The 19,246-nt window shown below is 58.0% G+C and overlaps 1 protein-coding gene across 1 annotated transcript in view; it reads left to right on the top strand.

Moving 5' to 3' along the window:
- Positions 1-1,919: 1,919 nt before the first annotated feature.
- Positions 1,920-19,246, top strand: part of GRID1 (glutamate ionotropic receptor delta type subunit 1) — a 666,253-nt gene continuing 648,926 nt past the window's right edge. The window contains exons 1-2 of the mRNA XM_060033707.1: positions 1,920-2,128; positions 4,377-4,532. Of these exons, the coding sequence (XP_059889690.1) occupies positions 2,050-2,128; positions 4,377-4,532 (235 nt within the window). The 5' untranslated portion in view covers positions 1,920-2,049. The remainder of the gene's footprint in view (positions 2,129-4,376; positions 4,533-19,246) is intronic.

The raw sequence follows: 19,246 nt of genomic DNA on the forward strand, positions 1-19,246 counted from the left end.
TGCTGTTTCTCCAACCCAGCTTCTCCTCTCCCCTAGGTTCCCCCTGCGGCCCCACTGTTCTCCAAGCCTGCACTGTCCCCCTCTGCACAGCCTCCTCCCACACCTTTCCAAACTAAAATTTGCCAGTGACTTCTGTGGCAGGCAGCTTGGGACACACACATACGCGCGCGCGCGCGCACACACACACACACACACACACACACACACATACACACACAGACACACTCACACTAAATTCTTTTTCTTCGTATCTTGGCTAGCTAACCAGCATTCAATGCCTGGAAGCCTCCCTTCCTTCTCCCTTGGTAACCTCCACTCAGCCTTTAGAACTGTCACCTCCTCCACGAAACTATCCCCTGGCTCTTCCTCCCAGGCTGGGTCACAGCCCAGAACGCGCCTGTGCGTTTATTCAGGGTCCTTGCCACATCTTTTAATGATCTGTTTAGGTGTCTGCCTCTCCTCTGAGCGGGGAGTTCCAGGTAAGGTCTGTTGCTGAGTCTCTCTGAATCCCTCACGCCTTGCGCACGGCCCTGATCAAGGCAGGGGCCTTGGGGCGCAGGCCAACGACAGGGCCAAGGGGCGCTCCCGGGCTCGCGGAAGTGGCCCCTTGCACTAGGCTCTGCCAGGCGCGCCCGGACCGAGCTTCCGCGGAATCCCGGTCCGGGAAGGCTCAGCTGTCTTCCTGAAATCTTCGGTGTGCCACGTGGAGCCCAGTCTGGAACTTGTTGTGGGGGGCGGGGGCAGGGTGGCTAGGCGTCAGGCCTGCCACTTCCACCCAGGCTGGAGCCCAAACAGCTTAACGATACATCTGGTGGTGGCTGGCCGGAGGCATTCCCGGAGCGGTGGAGAGAGCCCCGTTCTGCGCTGGCCGCGAGGAGCCGGCTCTTCGCCCTGGGCTCGCGCGAAAAGACTCCGTGCAGAGTCGGAGTCTGAGCACGCCGGCCGCTTAGAAAGCTCCTCACGTCCAGGCGCCGCGGTCACGGATGCGCCGGTTTCCGGCCATGAATTGGGCTTCAGAGTGCGAGCCGCCTGCCCGACTCCCGGCTGAGCCCGGGGCCGCGGGGTGGGGGATGGGCGCCCGCCAATGTCGGTGGGGCCAGCTAGGGTTGGAGCCCGCGGCCGCGGCTCTACTCCGCGACGTTTGGCCGCGGCGGGTCCCTTTTGGCTCCCCTTGCGTCTCGGTGCCTGGCTCAGTGCCCTGCCCGGTCTCTCTCACGGCTACCCCTGGCCCGGCTCCTAGAGGGGCTCTCTGCCCAGGGCGGGGGTCATGGCCCAAGACGCAAGGCGGCTGAGGTCGGCGGGGGCCAGGGGGCTCCGGGAACCCTCGAGGGCAGTCGGAGGCCGACCCTTCTCCATCCTCTGGTCCCTGGCGAACGGGGGGCACGAGGCCCAGGGCCGCCAAGTCTCTGCGCGCCGCAGCCCCGGCCGGTCCCCATCGCTCTGCGGGCCTCCGAGCGTCCCTCGGGCTGGAAGCGCTGAGCACCCGGCGCCCCCTCCGAGCCGCGAGCGGGAGAGCGCCGCGCTGCGAGGCAGAGGCTCCGCAGTCACGTGGTCGAGAGGAGGGCGGAGGGGAGGGAGGCGGGCAGGGAGGGGAGGGGAGCGGAGTCGAGGGGGAGGAGGAGGGGAGGGGGCGTCCTCCGCAGTTCGGCTCCTCACCGGGGCTCAGACACACAGCGAGCCCGGAGCCGCCGCGCCGACCCGGCTGCCGCCGCCACCGCCGCCACCGCCTCCGCCGCCTCCGAAGCCTCCAGAGCCGCGGGGAGCGCCGCTGCCGCCGCCGCCGCCGCGGGCCGCCCCCGCCGCGCCGGCCTGGGCTCGGGCCGCCAGCGTCGCCGCAGCCACCAGCGGAGCGGGAGCCCGACCGCGCTGGGCTGGGCTGGACTGGGGCGGGCGCAGGGCTCAGGGGCGGGCGCGCGGGGAAAGACGCACGGGCGGGCTTCGCTCTCCCGGGGAGCGGCCCGGGACTGCACCCGGACCGGCGCCTCCCCGCTCCGCGCTGCCCTCGGCCTCGCCCCGGGCCCGGGCGGATGAGCCGCGCGCCCGGGGGACATGGAAGCGCTGACGCTGTGGCTTCTCCCCTGGATATGCCAGTGCGTGTCGGTGCGGGCCGACTCCATCATCCACATCGGTGAGCGCGGCGGGCGCGGGGCCGAGGTTGGGCGGGGGCCCCAGCGGCGCGGGGGGTGCGCGGCGTCCAAACTTGGCTGTTCCCTGGGCCGAGGGGCTCGGCGGGCGGTGCTCCCCCGAAGGGCCGCTCCGCGCCGCCCCGCGGAGATGTGCACGGGCTGCGCCGCGCTCCCGCGGGCTCCCGTTGCTCCCCGGGGCTCCAATCCCCGCCTCGGGGCCCCGCGGCCTCTGCCGACACTTAGGGCCGCGGCTGCGGGAAATCCGGGGCTAGGCGCAAGTCCAGACCCGCGCCCCTGGCGGGGCCGTCGGCGGGGTAGGGCCAGCCCTTAGGCGCAGCTCAGAGCAGCGGGCGCCGAAGGCGGCAGGGCCCGGGGTCTCGCCAAGTTGGCAGGGCAGGATTCAAGAGGCCCAACCGGAACCGTGCGTGAATGTGGGTGGGTGGGTGTTGTCAGCGTGTGTCTCTGTGTGCGCTTGTGGCTCCGTGTTGGTGTCACTGCGAGAGGGCGTTGGGGTGTATGGGGCCATCAGAGCCTGTGTTGGTGCGTGCATGACTGTCAGCCTGTTAGAGTGGACACAGTGTCTGCCTGTTTCTCTGGTGTGTGTCTGTGTACCTCTCTGTATATGTGTGTGTGTGTGTGTGTGTGTGTGTGTGTGTGTGTGTGTGTATCTGGCTGTGGCGACAGCAGCCCAATCCTGGACTGTCCCAGAGTTTCCTACGGCCCAGGTCTTGGGGGCCGGCACATGGTCTGGGTGGTGGGAATCAGGGAAGAAGCCTGGGCTGTGGTGTGGTGTGTGGGGGGAGTGTGTGCGCGCGCGCTGAGCGGGAAGAGACCGATGGAGGGAGAGAACCGGCAGAGGAGAGAAGACGAGATAGAGGAGAGGAGGAGGGGGCTTGTCGCTGATGGGGAGTGTGTGGGAGTTGGTAGCAGCAGGGGAGAAATCCCAGGAAGTTGGTACGGGCTGGGGGACTGACAGCGGTTGCTTTTGGGGAGCCCGTCTGCAGTCGCTTTTCCGGAAGTTGGGAAAGACCAGCGAGCCCAGAGAGTCTGGGGGGTTGGGAGGTGTGAGAAGGCAGGGATGATGGGACAGGCGAAGCCGGGGTGTGATGGGTGGTCAGGGACTAGGCCTGGGCTTGGTGCGCTGCAATCCCCCTGCAGGAGTCAGGGGCCGGGGCCAAACCTGCTTCCCAATGGTGGTGGAGGTTGCGGGGGGGGGGGGGGCGCTTGGGTCTCGAGGTCAGCATTGCGGCTCTGGGTGTAGCATGGAATGGGACCTTCCTCCTCCTGCCCAGCCCCCAACTCGGGGAATCACTGGGCCCAGCCCTGGGACTGTGGTGACCCTCAGGGCCTGGTGAGGGGGAGGACTCCGGAGTTGTCCAGGCTACAGGGCCAGGTTCGGTGAGTCCCACCGATCCCGGTTTCAAGTGCTGAGAGTCGGCCACGGCGGTGCTAAGAGCGCAAAGGGCCAGCCGGAGGCCGCCCCAGAGGAGCTGTTCATGGTTCTAGAAAGCCCTTTCAAGAGCGGCTCCTTCTGGGCTCCTCAGCCCTGCTGGGTTAGAAGGCAAAGGGTCTAGGGACATCCTCCTACCCACCCACCCCTAACGTACACGGCAGGAGAAAAAGTGGGGAGGGATGGAAAGCAGGAGGCAGAGCCCAGGGAGCCAGGCTGGGACTGAGCTGCCTGCTTGCCTGTCATCGGTTATCAAAGGCCCCTGCGTAAAGAAGCCCCCTGGCGTAGGAGAGCCACTGTGGACCTGCTCGCTTAGCTCTTTGCAGGGGGTGGTGCGCAGGGCAGAAGGAAGTCATTGTTCCATTTTGGGATTGAGGCTGGGGACACTTGCCTGCAGGGGAACTTTGTGGCTCCTGGGATAGGACTCACGGGGCCATGTCAGGGCATTTAGGTGCTGCCTGAGGTCACAGCAGCTTGGCTCAGTCCATTATGTGGGGCATGGTTGATACATGAGGTGGTTTGGTTGTGAGACACTTGTGTGACCTGGTGGCAGCATATGCCATGTGCATGTGTAACTCATGTCGACTGTGTTGGAATATTTGGGGGGTGTGTTTCTGTGTTGGGGGACTGAGGAGAGCCTTAAACTATCCTATCAGGCTGAAACCGCAGCCCAGAAGTCCTGCCACCTGGCAACCTGCAGTCCTGCCAGCACCATGACCAGAGGGCCAAGGCTGGGGTAGGGGTGGGGTGGGGAAGCGGCCCCCTCTAGGCCTATAGCCTTGACCCCTCCTCTCCTCCAGGTGCCATCTTCGAGGAGAACGCGGCCAAGGACGACAGGGTGTTCCAGCTGGCCGTATCCGACCTGAGCCTCAACGATGACATCCTGCAGAGCGAGAAGATCACCTACTCCATCAAGGTCATCGAGGCCAACAATCCTTTCCAGGCCGTGCAGGAAGGTGAGTGGCTGGCCGCCATGCCCAGGGCTAACAGGGCGGGGGGGCCTGCCAGCAGCGCTGGAGCCCTGCAGGGTCGCGAAGGGCTGGGCCACGCAGGGTTCCCTGTGTGCCTGGGCAGTCACGGGGCCGCGCACGGTGCGCGCTCCCTCCCCGGCCCACCAAAGCAGTGGTGCGGGAGTGCCTTGCGCTGCGGGGCTGGAGCGGAGAGCTTGTGAGCGGGGAGCTGGGCTCCTCGCGGGGCGTGTCTCGGGCTGGTGCGGCTCCTTTCCAGCTGGGTGGGCGCGTCTGTGAGCCGCGCAGGCGTGTGTGGCTTAGGGCTGTCTGTGTTGTTTGAGTGTGGGTGGGTGTGTCTTCGAGCAGGGTACCTGTGTTGGTGCACCTCCCCTGACCTGGATGGGCCAGTGTCTTCTTCGCTATCAACCGAGGAGCGAGGAGCGTGTGGCGCCCAAGCCCGTGAACGCGCGGCATCTCTCGCCTCGAGGCCGCTCTGTGCCTCGGCTGGCTGGCGTTTCTCGGCCGGCGGCGCTCCTCCTCCGGGTTTGGAGGAGCCGTTCTCCCTCGCGGTCCCCGCCGTGGGCGGAGGCGTCCCCGCCCGGGCCGAAGGTGGGCGCTGTTTGACCAGAAAAGCAGCGGAGTTGGGCCAGGCCAGACTGCGGGGAAATCCTAGCCCGTGCCTGGGCCGCTGTGGTCCGCAAACTCGGGCCCGCAGGCAGAGGCAACAAGTGCGAGGCTAAGCGCAGAAGCCCCCTCTGCTCTTCCCTACTCTCTCACTCGCTCACCTCCCACTTGGCTTGAGCCTGGGCTCTGGGCCTCGGGTATCTCTCCCACGATGCCTGCTTCCTCATCAGAGACTAAGGCTTTCACTGCCCCTGATATCTGCCTGGCCCAGGGCCCCTTTCCTCTCCTCTGCCCCCATATCCATGGTTTCTCCTAGTTCCGTATATCCAAGGCTTTGACTCTGAGGCCCTCGCCCAGGAGTATTGAGGACAGAGGCCACGGCTGGTAGCCGGGATTCCTCCCAGGAGGAACGGACAGGACAGTGGGTCAGTGTAGGGAGGAGGTGGGCTGGCTGAGGGCTCCAGGCAAGTTACCCTCGCCCCGCCCCTGGGCCCAGAGCCCTCCTCCGGCTCTAGGTTATATGTTGGCTGCTGGTTTTCTTGTATCTCCAAGGATAGGGTGACTCAGTGAAGGCTCTGGTCTGGGTGCAGAAGGTCAGAACTGGTGCTGGGGAGAACTTGGTGCTGGAAGGAGGTTTTGGGGAGTCTGCTATTCTTGCAGAGGAGGGAGAAGGCCCAGCTCTGGGGCCTGAAAGTCCAAGGATGTCTTGAGGTAGTTGTGAAAACCTGGAGGTCTGGATGTGTTTTGGGAGTGGTGGTGAGTGGGGTGAGGCTGGTGTTGTCTGTCAGGGGAGCTGCCACTCCCAGCCCTGGCAGAGGTCTGACATTCATTGAGGTACGAGGGAAGGAATCCCTGTCCTTCTTTGCTGTCTGATCATGTCCTACCTGCAGTCCCTGCCCCCGCATGCCCTGCCCTTGGACTTTTTTTTCAGCGTGCCCTCATCACAACTGTTGCATGTGCTTGGGGTGGGCTCTAGCCAGGGGAGGGTGGGACCTCCTTAGGCAGGAGTGACCCTACCTGGGGTGGGGATCTGTGGTGACACAGGCTTTTCCAGTTACATGCCACAGTTTTCACAATGCCTCATGCTCCCTTGACACTGTCCCCATACACTCGTCTCTGTGGACATTTATTCTTTGTGCTTGGGAGCTGAGGACGCAGCTGGGGAGCACCTGTTTCCTGCCCCAGGGAGCTCACAGTGTGGCAGGGATGCCGCCTGTGTTTGCCATGGCAGTTTGGCGCTTCCACCTTCTCTGTTGACATACCTTGTTTCCATTGACTTCCCCTCGGCTGTGTTGACTATTCCATGCTCATTCATTTTGCTCCAAATGATGCCCATTGCCCCCCCCCCCGCCCCCCTCCAGCAGCAGGTCCCCAGAGACTGAAGCTAATGCTCTTGCCCAGGGTTACAGTCTCAGGCAGGTAACACACATGGGTGAACTGGGCAGCTGGGCCTGAAAGAACCTGGAATGTGGGGTCTGGAGAGGTCATCTCTGTCAAAAGGAGCGGCTGTTCCGTAGCTTCAACTGACTTTACCATTTGGGAATGAAAATCCTAGTGTTATAAATGGGATGATTTTTTTTTTTTTTAAGAGGAGCCCCAAATCTGGACTTTAATGTAAAACCTGATTTCTAACTGTGCTCGACGAATCAAACAATTTGAACAACACAGTACAAGCCAAATAAAACAGCGCTTCGGGCCGTTCAGCCTTCAAGCCCTAATGCAACTTTGTTCTGGAGGCACAGGGCTCTACCCAGGGGCCTTTTCTGGGTCTCAGTTTCTCTATTTTTATAACTGGAAGAATGTCTCAGGCTCCAAGCATGGCAGGCTGACACAGTCTTGGAAGCGTGTGAGTGAGTGTGTGCGTACATCCAGAACTAGAGAATTGGAAGCTGATGGCTGACAGTTGTCCAGGTGGAGGAATACTGACCAGGTGGTGTTGGGCTACCCTCTGTCCAGAGGGCGTGTGCGGGCTAAAGTTGGTATGCTTTCAACTGATCAGCCCCGTGGGCAGAAATTCACATTGTTATCCCATGACCTTTTGAAGCCCTGGGATGTTACCAGGGATGGGACTCCTCGAGAGCCTCAGGGAATACAGAGCGGGGCACAGAGGCTCCTCCTCCCTGGCCTGAGGCTTGGCGCAGCAGGCGCTCAGCTGGCTGGGTGTCCTTCCTTCTGCGCTCTGTGGGGTGCTGTCCATCCCGTGGCTTAGCCCTACCTTAAAGATATCTCATCTCTCTCGGCCCTGCTTGATAGATATCTCATCTCTCTCCTGGGCTTGGACAGTCCCAGCAGCAGGACATGGGTGGTAGATGCAGCTCGGATGGGAAAGGAAAGGACTTCTTGGCTGGGGCAAAGGCAGACTGGGGTTCAGTCTCCATCATGGACTGGGCGAGCTCCCAGTGACACCCCCCCCCACCCCCGAGGTGGAATTGGGATTGAAGTGGTGCTGCCCCATTTTGACTTGAGAGGTAGCACCATGCAGGAATAAGAGCATAGTTCTTGGAGTCCAAGAAACTGGGTTCAAATCTTGCTTGCCTCATGTGCAGTGTGATTTTGGCAGAGGCCTGGCCCTGTTCTGAGCTTCTGTTCACATATCTGTTGAAAGGGAACAATCACAGTACCTGCCTCCTGGAATTATGGTGAGGATTAAATGAGATGAGACATGTATGAATTGTCTGCAGAGGGCCTGCAGTAGGTGTCCAGTAAACATGAATTCCCTCTCCATTTCTTGACCAACTGTGAATCCATCTCAGCTTCTCCTGAGGCTGTTATTTTCAGCTGCACCGTTGGTTAAGCTAGTGAATTCCTTGAGAGCGGACCCTAACTGACCTTTTCATTTTCAGCTTTTTGCTTAACTTTTCCCCTCCTGATTATAAAAGAAATGCTTTGCTACAATGAGCATGAATTAATTTAAAAATGAGAAAAAGGAAAAGGGCAATGCATGCTCATTATATAAAATGTGGAAGGTACAGGAAAGCATCAAGAGACAGAACAAAATCGTTTGGAATTCTACCATTGTTCTTTCCTTCTAGTCTTTTTTCGTGCACTGAATTTCATAAGTGCTGAGAGTTCCTATTCTGTTCAGTTGTGTATATATATATATATATATATATTTTTTTTTTCATTTAACATATCATTGGCTTTTTTTGAAATCACTATGAACTATTTGTAAACATTACTTTTAATGGCTGCATATATTTTCAATATCCAAAACAACTTATTTTTAAAAATGCAAACATTTATGTTGGGATATGCTTAAGTATTTAATGAAGAAAACAGGAAACCCTACTTTGGCTTGTTGGTCCTAAGATTTATACCTGCAGTTTTTTCAGGCTGATTTTGTATCCATACAAGCTTCTTACAAGTTACCTTTTGAGGTAGTCGGTCAGTTTACGTAAAAGATTGGATCACTTTTTAATAAAGTATGCATTTGGTGAGGATTTAGCAAATGATAACACAGAAATGGTATTTAAATCTCTAAAAGGCTGTATCTTAGATTTAGTTGGTAAAGTCCATATTAACAATAAGTGTGAAAATTTGTCTTCTAGATACTAGATGAGATACTAATTTGTTAAATAAAAAATTTTCATATTGCTTTAGAGTGCCTGCTCAAGGAGAGGATTATATAAATGCATAAACGCATAAAGGAACTGCCTGAACATGAGTCTCTTCCGTTCACAGTATTATCTTTTACTGTAAGTGAAAGACTTGAGTTATTGGTTATGCTGTAGATATATCTGTCACAGAGTGGAAAGATAACAATTTAGGGAAGAGGAAGAAAAAAGGAATATATGTGATGCATTATTCCTTTTAGTTACAATAAGCACAAAAGTGTTTTAGGAAGACAGGGTAAAAATCACCCAAGTATAGCTTGGTGTTCACAGAATACAGCAATGAAACAATGAAATAAGAGGAAAATAAAGCACAGTGGGCTTGGTGGTGTCCATCTGATGGCCTTGCTCGTATTATACTGGTCACTCCTAGGTGGTCACCCTGCCCCTTACGCTCTATGACATCTGCTAGACGGTTTCCCTCCCTGAGCTTTGATGCCTCTGGTGTCTTCCTTGATTTCCCTTCAGAATTATAGGTCCCGCTGAGGCTGTATTTTTGCAGCCTCTGCTGGCAGACCCACTGTTCTCCCTGATAACGGTGTTATAGGTCCCTGCCTGGGAGATACTGTCAGCATTTCCCTGGGTGTGATGTTAGAGTCATTAAAGATGCTTGCAGGCCCACACCATCATTCCCATCCACTCAGCTGCATAATTTTTCTCTTGGCGTTGAAACAAATTTTACCACAACTTTGCTGGTTAAAAATGGGAATGTAGGGAATTCCCTGGCGGTCCAGTGGTTAGGACTTGGTACTTTCACTGCTGAGGGCCCGGGTTCAATTCCTGGTTGGGGAGCTAAGATCCCACAAGCCTGTGTGGTGCGGTCAGAACAAACAACAAACTAACAACAGCAACAACAACAAAACGGAAATGTATTATCTTACAGTTCTGCAGGCCAGAAGCCTGACGTGGGTCTCCCTGGGTTAAAATCAAAGTGTTGGCAGTGCTGATTCCTTCTGGAGGCTCTAGGAGAGCATCCATTTTCTTGCCTTTTCAGCTTCCAGAGGCTGCCTGCCTTCCTTAGCTCCTGGCCCCCTTCCTCCATCTTTAAAGCCAGCGATGGTGGGTGGGGTCCTTCTCACAGCAAGTCACTTCTGTCCTCACGCCCACTCCTCTGATTCTTCTGTCTCCCTCCTCCCAGGACCCTTGCGATTACATTGGGCCCACTGGGATAATCCAGGCCTATCTCCCTGTCTTCAAATCAGTTGATTAATTCCATTTGCAACCTTAATTCCATTGCAGCCTTGCTTCTCTTTTGCCATGTAGCCTAGCATATTCACTGTTCCAGGGGTTAGGATGCGCATGTGTTTGTGGGCCATTTTTCTGCTACTGTGTTGGCACACCTGGCAGGTGCCTGTTGTAGGCGGTGCACATCGTGACCCTTCCCTTTCTTCTGCTCGGTTGGCTGCACTTTTGCTTACTGGGTGGCATCCTCTTGTCACTTGGGGCATATGGCCATTGTTCCCCTGTCTTTCAGACTCGCTCTGGAGGTGGTACACTGCAAGTCTGCAGGCCTCTACTGACTTCCCTGTGCTCTCCAATGACACACTGACTTCCTTCCTGGGGCCTGCAAGCTGCTTGTGCCTAAGGAGGTTCCTAGAGGAATCTGCTTTGTGAATAGCTAGACTGTGAGTCTGTGCCACCGTGCAGGTCCATGACCTCCATTTCTTCCAGGCCAGGTTCTTCAGACGCCCCTCCTCTCCCCGCCCTCCATCCCGCTCACCTAGAGCACAAGGTGAGGGTCCCTACAAAGGTCAGTCTCTTTCTCAGCTGACACACAGGGTTTTCTGCCAGTGATGTTTCAAGCCAGGAGATGGCTGTGGCCACGGCTGCAGGTGCTGATGGCCGCTCACTAAAGCTGGGCTGGGGACAGGGAACCATCTAGTCCCCTCTCTGGATTTCTCACAAGCCTGTGTCTATGTAGAAGTGTAACTGCCATCTTCCCTCAGCTGGACTACCGGGCTTCAGAGCTGTCCTTCATTCTAGGGTCACTCTTGTGTGTCCAAACACACACACACTCTCTTCATAGACTGTACTCCTGCCCTCCCCGCATCCTCACACGTAATGGGTTCCAGAGGCTCCCTTTTAGTATCCCTATTGCTGTAGCCTTGCCCCCAGATTGGGAGGTTGGACTTAACTGGCAGTGAACAGATGGGCCTCTCATGCCAGGTGTGTGGGTTGGAGGCCGTGGGTCTAGTGAGACACTTTTCCTCATGCTGCCTCCAAGCTTCTGCTGTTCCCATTCCTGGTGACGTGGGAACTTTAACAACCTTCCTGTCTAGAGTAGCACGTTGGGGCCATTTGTCCAGGTTTCTCTTGGAGGATAGCTAAGGCTATCCCTTAACACTGAAAGCCACATCTTGTAAGGGCAGACAGACTCTTTCCAAATTCTTGTAGTTGCCAGGTCAAAAATCCCCTTGCCTTGGCCCCTATATCAGCCATCTTCTCTCTTTACTTGGCCTTTTCACTACCCAGAAAATTCTGTCACCTAAAAACTTGGAACATTGAGTCTGTACGGCTTGTTCCCAAACCATTTCTAACCCAGTCTGATAACCTGGATGTGAATCTTTTTAGACTTGGCCACGCAGGGAAGTGCCTGTTTGTTCCTACCCTTTGGTTTTGTTCTGTGGTTCCCTTTGTATCAGTCAGGATAGACTCAGTCATGCCGTCGTAACAAACACTCTCCAAGTCTAGTGGCTTAACATAACACAAACTTATCTCCTGCTCGTGCTACGTGTCAGCTTGGAGCTTGGCTCATCATGGTCACTCAGCTTGAATATTGCTGGTTGCTGTGCCAGAGGGAAAGAGAGGTCTACGGGTCTCCACCTGGATGTGACACATGTCACTTCTACTTATAATTTATTGACCAGAACTAGTCATGTGGTTCCAGCCAGTTGTAAGGGATCCAGGAAGCACAGACATACTGTGTGCCTGGAAAGAGAGAGAGAGAACTGGAAATAGTTGGTGAATGACACCAATATCTACTACTCAGGTCATGTCAAAACAACCCTCCCATTTCCTTGGTGACTCGTTAAAACAACAACAAAAACAAAAGAAACAAAACAAGTAGAATTTTAGGTATTGGATCCTGGTTGGACCAAATCCATGGCTCCCATCAGTTCCCCTTTGCACACTCATTTACTTGTTCCCCTGCTCCAGAAAGCCCCAGGCAGCCCTTTGGTGTAGGGGGACGTCAGGAAGCCTGGGTCTCCAGCCCCGCCAGACTCTCAGAAGAGAGCCAGTCTGTGTCTACCAGCCTTGTCCTCTGTGAACTAGGGCCTGGATGGGCCCAGCTCTCCCAAGACTTGGGCTCAGTGCTTCCTAAGGAATGAGGTGAAGACTGGCTATTGTGGCACCAGCATCAGTGGCCCCCACAGTTGGACTTAAGCAAGTCTGTGTTTCCTGTGGACTCAGCAGGACTCCCTGTGGCCCTGTTTCTTCTACAGACACCCCCTGCCTCCTCCCAGTGCCCTCCTCGCCCCTACCTTCCCCCACAGCAGCAGCTCTCTCTCTTTTGCTAAGGCATTGGGCTGGAGTGGAGACTCATCTCTGCCATGGGCTGGCCTGTGACAGCTCCCTTCTCTGGAGTCTGGCCTCTCTGACAGGCTTGGAGCCCAGGAAGGCAGCTGGGTCTGTGTTCACTATCCCATCAGTTGGGCTCTCCTAAGACCTTCCTTCCAGCCTGTAAACAGCCCGTTTCCTGGTTGATGGCCACAGGTTGGGAGAGAAAGACCCAGGGTTCTCCCTTCCGGGCCTGAAGCACAGGCAGGGTAGCTGGGAGGTGGTTAGATGGCCCTCTTCTGTCTGTTTCTGGCCCCGATCTGGGCAGGGCAGGCTCCCAGTGGGTGAAGCCAGGGGCTGTCAGTTGGGGCCCAGGGCGGTCCTTATCCCAGGCTGCACCTCCTCCTCGAGCCAGACCTGGAGTATGTGGCTCTGGCTAGTCCTGTGTGCCTAGTTTACTTCCCTTACATTAGTTCTTCGCCAGACCCACCGGAGGCAGCTAGACACTGTAGCTCCGTCTCTGCCTGCGCTGTGCCTGTTCCCAGCCAGAGCTCAGCCTGGCCCTCGCATGCCTCTGCGTGAGGTTAGACATGGTGCCTACAAGCCCAATTGGGGGCAGAAGGAGTCTTGTTGATCTCACGCACAGACTGGGGTTCCCGTCCCTGCTCTGCTCTCCGACTCTGGGCAGGTTACCTCAGTTTCCTCGACTGGAAGACGGGAATGATGACACAGAGGACACTGTGATGGTCAGTTGAGGAAATGTACTACAGTGCCCAGCCAAGGGCCGAGCACAGACGTTGGGATGGTTGTCATAGTACCAGCCTGAGTGGTCCCAAGGGGCTCTTGGCCTCCTTCCGCTTTCCGACCTGGGCTGGGCGGGCTTTCCCAACCCCTGCCCTATTTAGGGTGGCTTGGAGTTGATCCTGGCCTTGCTGGTGTCCAGGAGAGCAGGTAGGCAGGTTGCTATCGATGACATGGTTTACGTGGAGGCTGCCTGGAGCCACCGCTGTGGGCTGGGGCTCCGGGAACCTGTAGACCGTCGCTGCACGGAATTGCAGTCTCGCTGCAGCCTTGCTGTTCTGAGTGCGCAGAGCGGCCCGAACCCAGCCAGCCTGGCCCCGCCCCTGAGCAGCTGGCCATAGTACCCGTAACTTGCTCCTTTTGGTGGAAAGGGGTCAGGCAGGTACGGGTTCAGATCCCAGCCCTGTGACTGATTAGCTGTGTGGCCTTGAGAGGCCACTCGTCCTCTCCAAGCCTCAGTTTTAATACCTGTGAAGTGGGCTACCTTGGGGTTGTGGTGATGGATCTAGAGAGGTGACTTACACCTGGCAGGAGGGAGGCTGTGGGCATGCAGCAGCCCACTGGGGCGCCCAGCAGAGGCACACCGAGGGTGTGGGTGGTGACACGCAGTACACTAAGTAGGCATTGGTTCTCTGTGTCCTGGCCACCATTTGCTCTGTTCGCCTGTTCACCTGCCAAGGGTACATGACACCCCTTGGTCTCTGGGTCCTGCCTGGGTGCTACCAAACCCCAGGTCAGGGCAGAGACACGGTCCCTGCTGGCTGGACACCATCCCCACCCCCACCCCTTGGCTGGAGCTCTTGGCTTGGCCTGGCCATGTGCCCGCCCTGATGTGGCCTGAGGCCCTGCAGACTCGGCCTGGGCCTGGCCTGGCAGGCTATCTCCGTGCCCTCCCACTCCCACGCAGCCCCTCCTGCTTGGTACAAAGGCAGAGGCTTTGGGTCTTGCCCTGGCTCTGTTCCTGAACCGGGACTGGGGGCTTTCTTCCATCCTTCTGTCTGAGCACCCAGAGACCTGGGAGGGAGGGAGAGGCCACACCCTGGGCCCTGGTCTGGGCTCGGGGCTCCAAGCTCTGAGACCTGAACTGGGCACTGGCTGAGGCCCCTGCTGCTCGCCTCTGTGGTGTCCGTCTCAGGACGTCGGGGCCGAGCGCTCAGGAGGCCCTGACGTGGCTCGGCCCTTGGGCCCTTGCTGCCGGCCCTGTCATGGCGGCAGGCATCAGATGCTGCTCCTTTTCAGTCCTGGGTGGTTCCCAGGGCACCTGCCCTCACTCGCCTCTCCCTCCCGGGCTCTGGTAGCCCAAACGATCCAGTGGCCTGCCCCCAAGTCCTGTAGGCTGCCAGCCCAAGCCTAGAGCTCTAGGGGAGCATCTCTCCCTGTCACGGGGCCCCAGGCTGGAGCCTCAGCTCAGGGCTGACTCGGGGCTTTGCCTACCTCCTGGATAAAGGCTTCTGAGGGCTGAGGCATGACCCTGCGCGACCCACAGCGCAGAGCTGGGCTGCACAGGGCGCCTGTGGCCAGTGTTCCTCAAGGGACAGGCAGGGGGTGGCCATGCCTCCGGGGGAGGGTGGTGTGTTGGGCAGTGCCGAGGAGGGGGGACTGTCCAGCAGCGGGGGTCGGGTCCTCTGGCATGCCCTGGAATCTGGGCTGAGCACCCCGCCTGTGTGTGTGTGTGTGTGTGTGAATGTCCGTGTGTGCCAGTATATGGGTGTGCAGGTGTGTGCATGGGTGTGAGCGTATGTGCACATGCACGTGTGCACATGAGGAGGCTGTTGCAGATGTCCACGCTGCCTGGGCACGTTTGGTAGAAAGAGCCGCAGTTCCAGCTGCCACTGGGAGCCAGCCCAGGAACCTCACCGAGGGAAGGAGTGCAGTGAGCTTGGCAGCTGTGGTCTGCTGTAGGCTCCTGGTGACGGCCTGTTAAAAAGCAGAGGTGGCTGTCAATACCCAGTGTCTGCTGACACCTGTGCCCAGGGCTGTATGAGCATCATCTCTGGACCACCCCAGGGAGCACGGGGATTATATGGCGAGCAGAGCGAAGCAGGGATTGCTTCAGGAACGCGACGGATTGGTAGCTGAGCCAGCATTCCCCTTGTTCCTTGCCTGCCCTCCCGCTATGCACATGACCCTCCCTTTATCTCAGTATTTGTCCAGTTCTCTCCACCTCTACCACCATCTCCCCAGCCTCAGCCTGGATCCCTGTGGTCACTTACTCACTGTTACCTGCCTCTGCCCTCCTCCCTTCCAGGCCTCTGTCCGTGTAGCAGCTAGAGCTATCAGAAAAATCAATCCAGGCACCTCCCTCTTCTGCTGCAACCCTTCAGTGGCTCCCTGCAGTACTAAGAATAAAATCCAGACTCCTTGCTAGAGCCTGCAAGCCCTCAAGTGCAACAAGGGCTGAGCTCACTTGCTTCACTGCTGCCACTCCTCTTGACCTCTTTGCTTCAGCCACATTGACTTGCTTCCTGTGTCTCCAACAGTTGAAGCACGCTCCCACCCCAGGGCCTTTGCACATGCTGTTCCCTCCAGCAGGAAGGCTCTTTACATGATAGGCTCCTTCTCAGCCTCAGCTATTCCTCAGATCTCACCTCCTCAGAGAGGCTCCCCTTGGTTCCAAGCAGGGCCCCTCTTATTCTGTATCAAAGCCTTCTTTTCTTCTTTGCATGCTTCCTCACCTGCAATTGTGTTATTAATTTATTTGTGAGGAGCGTCAGGTCTGTGAGGGCAGGGGAGTGTCTGTCTCATCCACAGCTGAGTTCCCAGAGCCAAGCCTGGTGTGCAGCTGGTCATGGGTGCGCAGTAAGAGCCTCTGGATGGATGACAGAACGGATGGACACACGAGACCTCTGCTCTTTGAGGCCCCCTCAAGCTTGTGGTCCTGCCTTCATGCTCAGAGCCACTCGGAGTCCCACGTCATGTGGGGCCTGGAGGCTTGATGCATTTATAGCAGCCCTGTCCTGCCACCTGAGGCCCACTTATGCCAGCGGTTCCCTCCTGGTCAGCTTCTAAACGTGAGGACCTTTCTCCTGGCAAGAAACGCTAGGAACAAATACCACAGCCTCTCCCTGGCAGTGGCCACTTCCATGGGGGATTCCAAGGCCCAGCACAAAGGGTACAGTCACAGTGGAGGGGTTTCTCATGCTCATGGGCTGGGGCAGGAAATAGTTTTGGAGGACCCGTTTCTGGAAGGCGTTTTGCCGCCTGAGCTGCGCTGGCAGGGGCTCAGGGCCATTGGCCTGTCCATCCGCTCTGAGATGTGCCTGTGCGGGTGGGAGTGGGTGGTGAGGGAAGGGAGGCTGCCCAGGGGAAGTAGACATTCCCCCTGGGCTCCAGGTGCTGGCCCTTGGGGGCTGTGTGGGCTGACTGCTGTCTGGGTGTTGGGCATGAGCCAGGACCTGGGTTTCCATCCTCGTCTCTCACCTGGGAATCCTCTGGTGGGCTCGGGAGCCGCACCCCGATATGTGGCCTCAGTCTCCACATGTATGAAATGGGGATGACGTCGTCCTAGCCAGTGCCTCTTCCAAACTTGGGCAGGGAAAAGGGCTGGGAGAGGGCGGAGCAGCTGCAGGTGCGGGACCGGTGAGCCTGGCAGCTTGAGCTTGGAGGGGAGGGCACTGCCAGCCCTCCCCCAGCACCCCTGCGGGAGCTGGTGAGCAGCACCCATTTACGAGGATGTAGCCGCCGCCCCTGACACGTTGGCTTCGCGGGAAGCAGGAGTTAGAACCCTTCCAGTGAGCTGGGGCTGAAGGGGCTTTGAAGGTTGTTAATGATGGAAACCTCATCAGGAGAGGCCTGAGCGTGGCTCAGAGGACCGACTGTGTCAGGCTCCTTAGCTCCTGCCAAGAAAATGGACTTCATGAAAGGGAAGATGGCGCGTCTGTGATGGGTATCAGCACCCACTGATCAGTACTGGCGAGTGCTCCAGGGGAGCTTCTAGACGGCGGACTGCAGCTAGATGGGACTACATGTGCGCTCTGCTCCAACCTTGCCTCTTTAGGAGGCCTTCCCTGACTGCTCTGCTCCCTTAGCCGGGGCGAGGTCTTCTCTTGGCTGCCATGCCATCCTTCATGTCTCCCCTTGTGTCTCAGTGGTTGCCTGTGAGGCCTGTGAGCTCTGCATCTCAGGATTCCCAGCACATGCAGGGCTGGAGCAAGTGTTTGTTGAGTGGCTGTCTGACTGTACTGATGGCATGTACACATGTGGGTCTGCAAACACACACGGGAGTGCATGCCTGTGTGTCCTGGCGCGCTCCCAGACATACCCCTGCAGACGGACTGAGCCCCTCCCTGGTGGAGCCTGTCAGGTGGCCTGCCAGGGGTGTGCCTTGAGGACCCCGCTGGGACCGTGACAAGGTGGCTGAGCCACGGCACTGTGGGGTATGTGGAGAGTTTCTGCCTCTCATGGCCTGGGAGGAAGTTGTTGCCCCCAGGTGTGTGTGTGGGACTGCTGAGTTGGACCATCTGAAAACACCACCGCCTAGCAACCTCACGTCAGGGAGTCCCGCCGAGTGTCTGAAATCACGCTCTGTATTAGTCAGGTGGGTGTCAGGAATACTCGTACTGGCCTAAGCAAATAGGGATATTAATCAGGCCGTGTAATGGAAAAGACCTGACGTTGCGTAACTTCAGGCATGGCTGGATCCAGGGGCCCAAACGGTGTCCTCAGGACACCGCCTCCTTCTCCACACCCTGTCCCTGCCTTCCTCTGGGCAGGCTTCCTTTCCAGGCAGCCCCATCCACTGAGAGCCCCCAGGCTGTTGTAGGCTGATGTCTAATCAGCCCAGCCCCCTGGTCCTTCCCCACGGGAAGAGGGGGACTGTTGAACAAGAGTCCCACAGGTGTCCCAGGATTGCTGCTCTTTGGCCTGGCGTGGGGACAGGCTCCTCCTGGAATCAGTCCTGGTGCCAGTGGAGTGGGGTGCCCTGATTGGCCAGGCCTGCTGAGGGTGAAGGGGCAGAGCAGACCTGGGTGGGTGGTGTCACCCCGGAAGTAGTAACAGCTGCTCATCATGGGGCTTCTCTGCCCACAGGACACTGGGGACTGGAACTGGGCTGGAAGCCCTGGGGCCACACCTGGTGACAGGACGTTCCCACACAGTGGGCTCCAGGAGACCTCAGACCTGGCTTACTCAAAAGCTCTGTGGGGCAGGCAGTACTGGGAGGGTAGGAGCCAGACTCTGAGCTCTGTGATGTGCCTATGGGCGGCGGGGAGCAGACAGGATGGGGGCCAGGCAGGGCCGGAAGGCTTTCTGGGTGAGGGGCACTTGTGCTAGCCCAAAGGCCAGGAGGCTTTGAGTGAGGGAAGCCTGTGTTTCAGGCATGGGGCAGGGTGAGCTGAGCTGTGGGTGGCATTTGGGGCAGTGAGGGAAGGGTGGGAGCCAGCCTGGTGGGGCAGGGACTGGGGGATGGGAAGGGGGCAGGGGACCTGGGGCCTGAGCCCTCTCCCCACTGGGTGTCCTGAGGGTTCCTGTGGGCGTGGCGTGACCTGGACCTTCCTTTGCACCCCCGAGTCCCGAAGGGAGGCAGGGCCTGGTCCCCAGGGTGGAGCTCACTGCCCTGTGGCCTCCTGCAGGTCCTGGGGTGTCTGCAGTCCTGCCCCTTACTGTGCGTGCTGTCAAACTCTATTTGAAGGAGGGGACAGGGCAGTGGGTCTTGGCCTTACACACTTGGCCCCCACTTTATATGTAGACACAACCTATAGCCTTGGCCCCAGACTCAGCCTTTTCCACCCGGGGTGAGGGGGTCTTTCCTATCCCCCCACACACCTGTTTTGGGCAGGGGTCTCTGTCCCCTTCTTCCAGATGGCCCATTTGTGGCCACCCCTGGAGGTCACCCAGGTTCCAAGGGAGGGGAAGGGGTCCTGGGTTGGCAGCCAGAGACCTGGCTTGCCCCAGCAAAGCAGAGGGCCAGCTCTGCTCACCCTTCTGTCCGGTGGGGACACTGTCTCAGGCTCCCGCGGACCCTGGGAGGCTGGGCGGGTCATGGCAGAACTAGGAGTGCCAGGAGGGGCTGCCTTATCCTCCTGGGCAGTATCTGCCCCACCCTGAACTGGCTAATTGAATAGAAAACCTCCCTACGCTGTGCGGCAGAGCCCGGGCCCTACCTCGTCTCATTAAGAAGTCCCCTGACAGTCTCATGAGGTGGCTGGCTGCTCAGAGAGGTTTATCTCTGCCACGTGGTGCTCAGGC

This window comes from Delphinus delphis, chromosome 16 (genome assembly GCF_949987515.2).
Source record: "Delphinus delphis chromosome 16, mDelDel1.2, whole genome shotgun sequence".
Taxonomy (NCBI): Eukaryota; Metazoa; Chordata; class Mammalia; order Artiodactyla; family Delphinidae; genus Delphinus; species Delphinus delphis.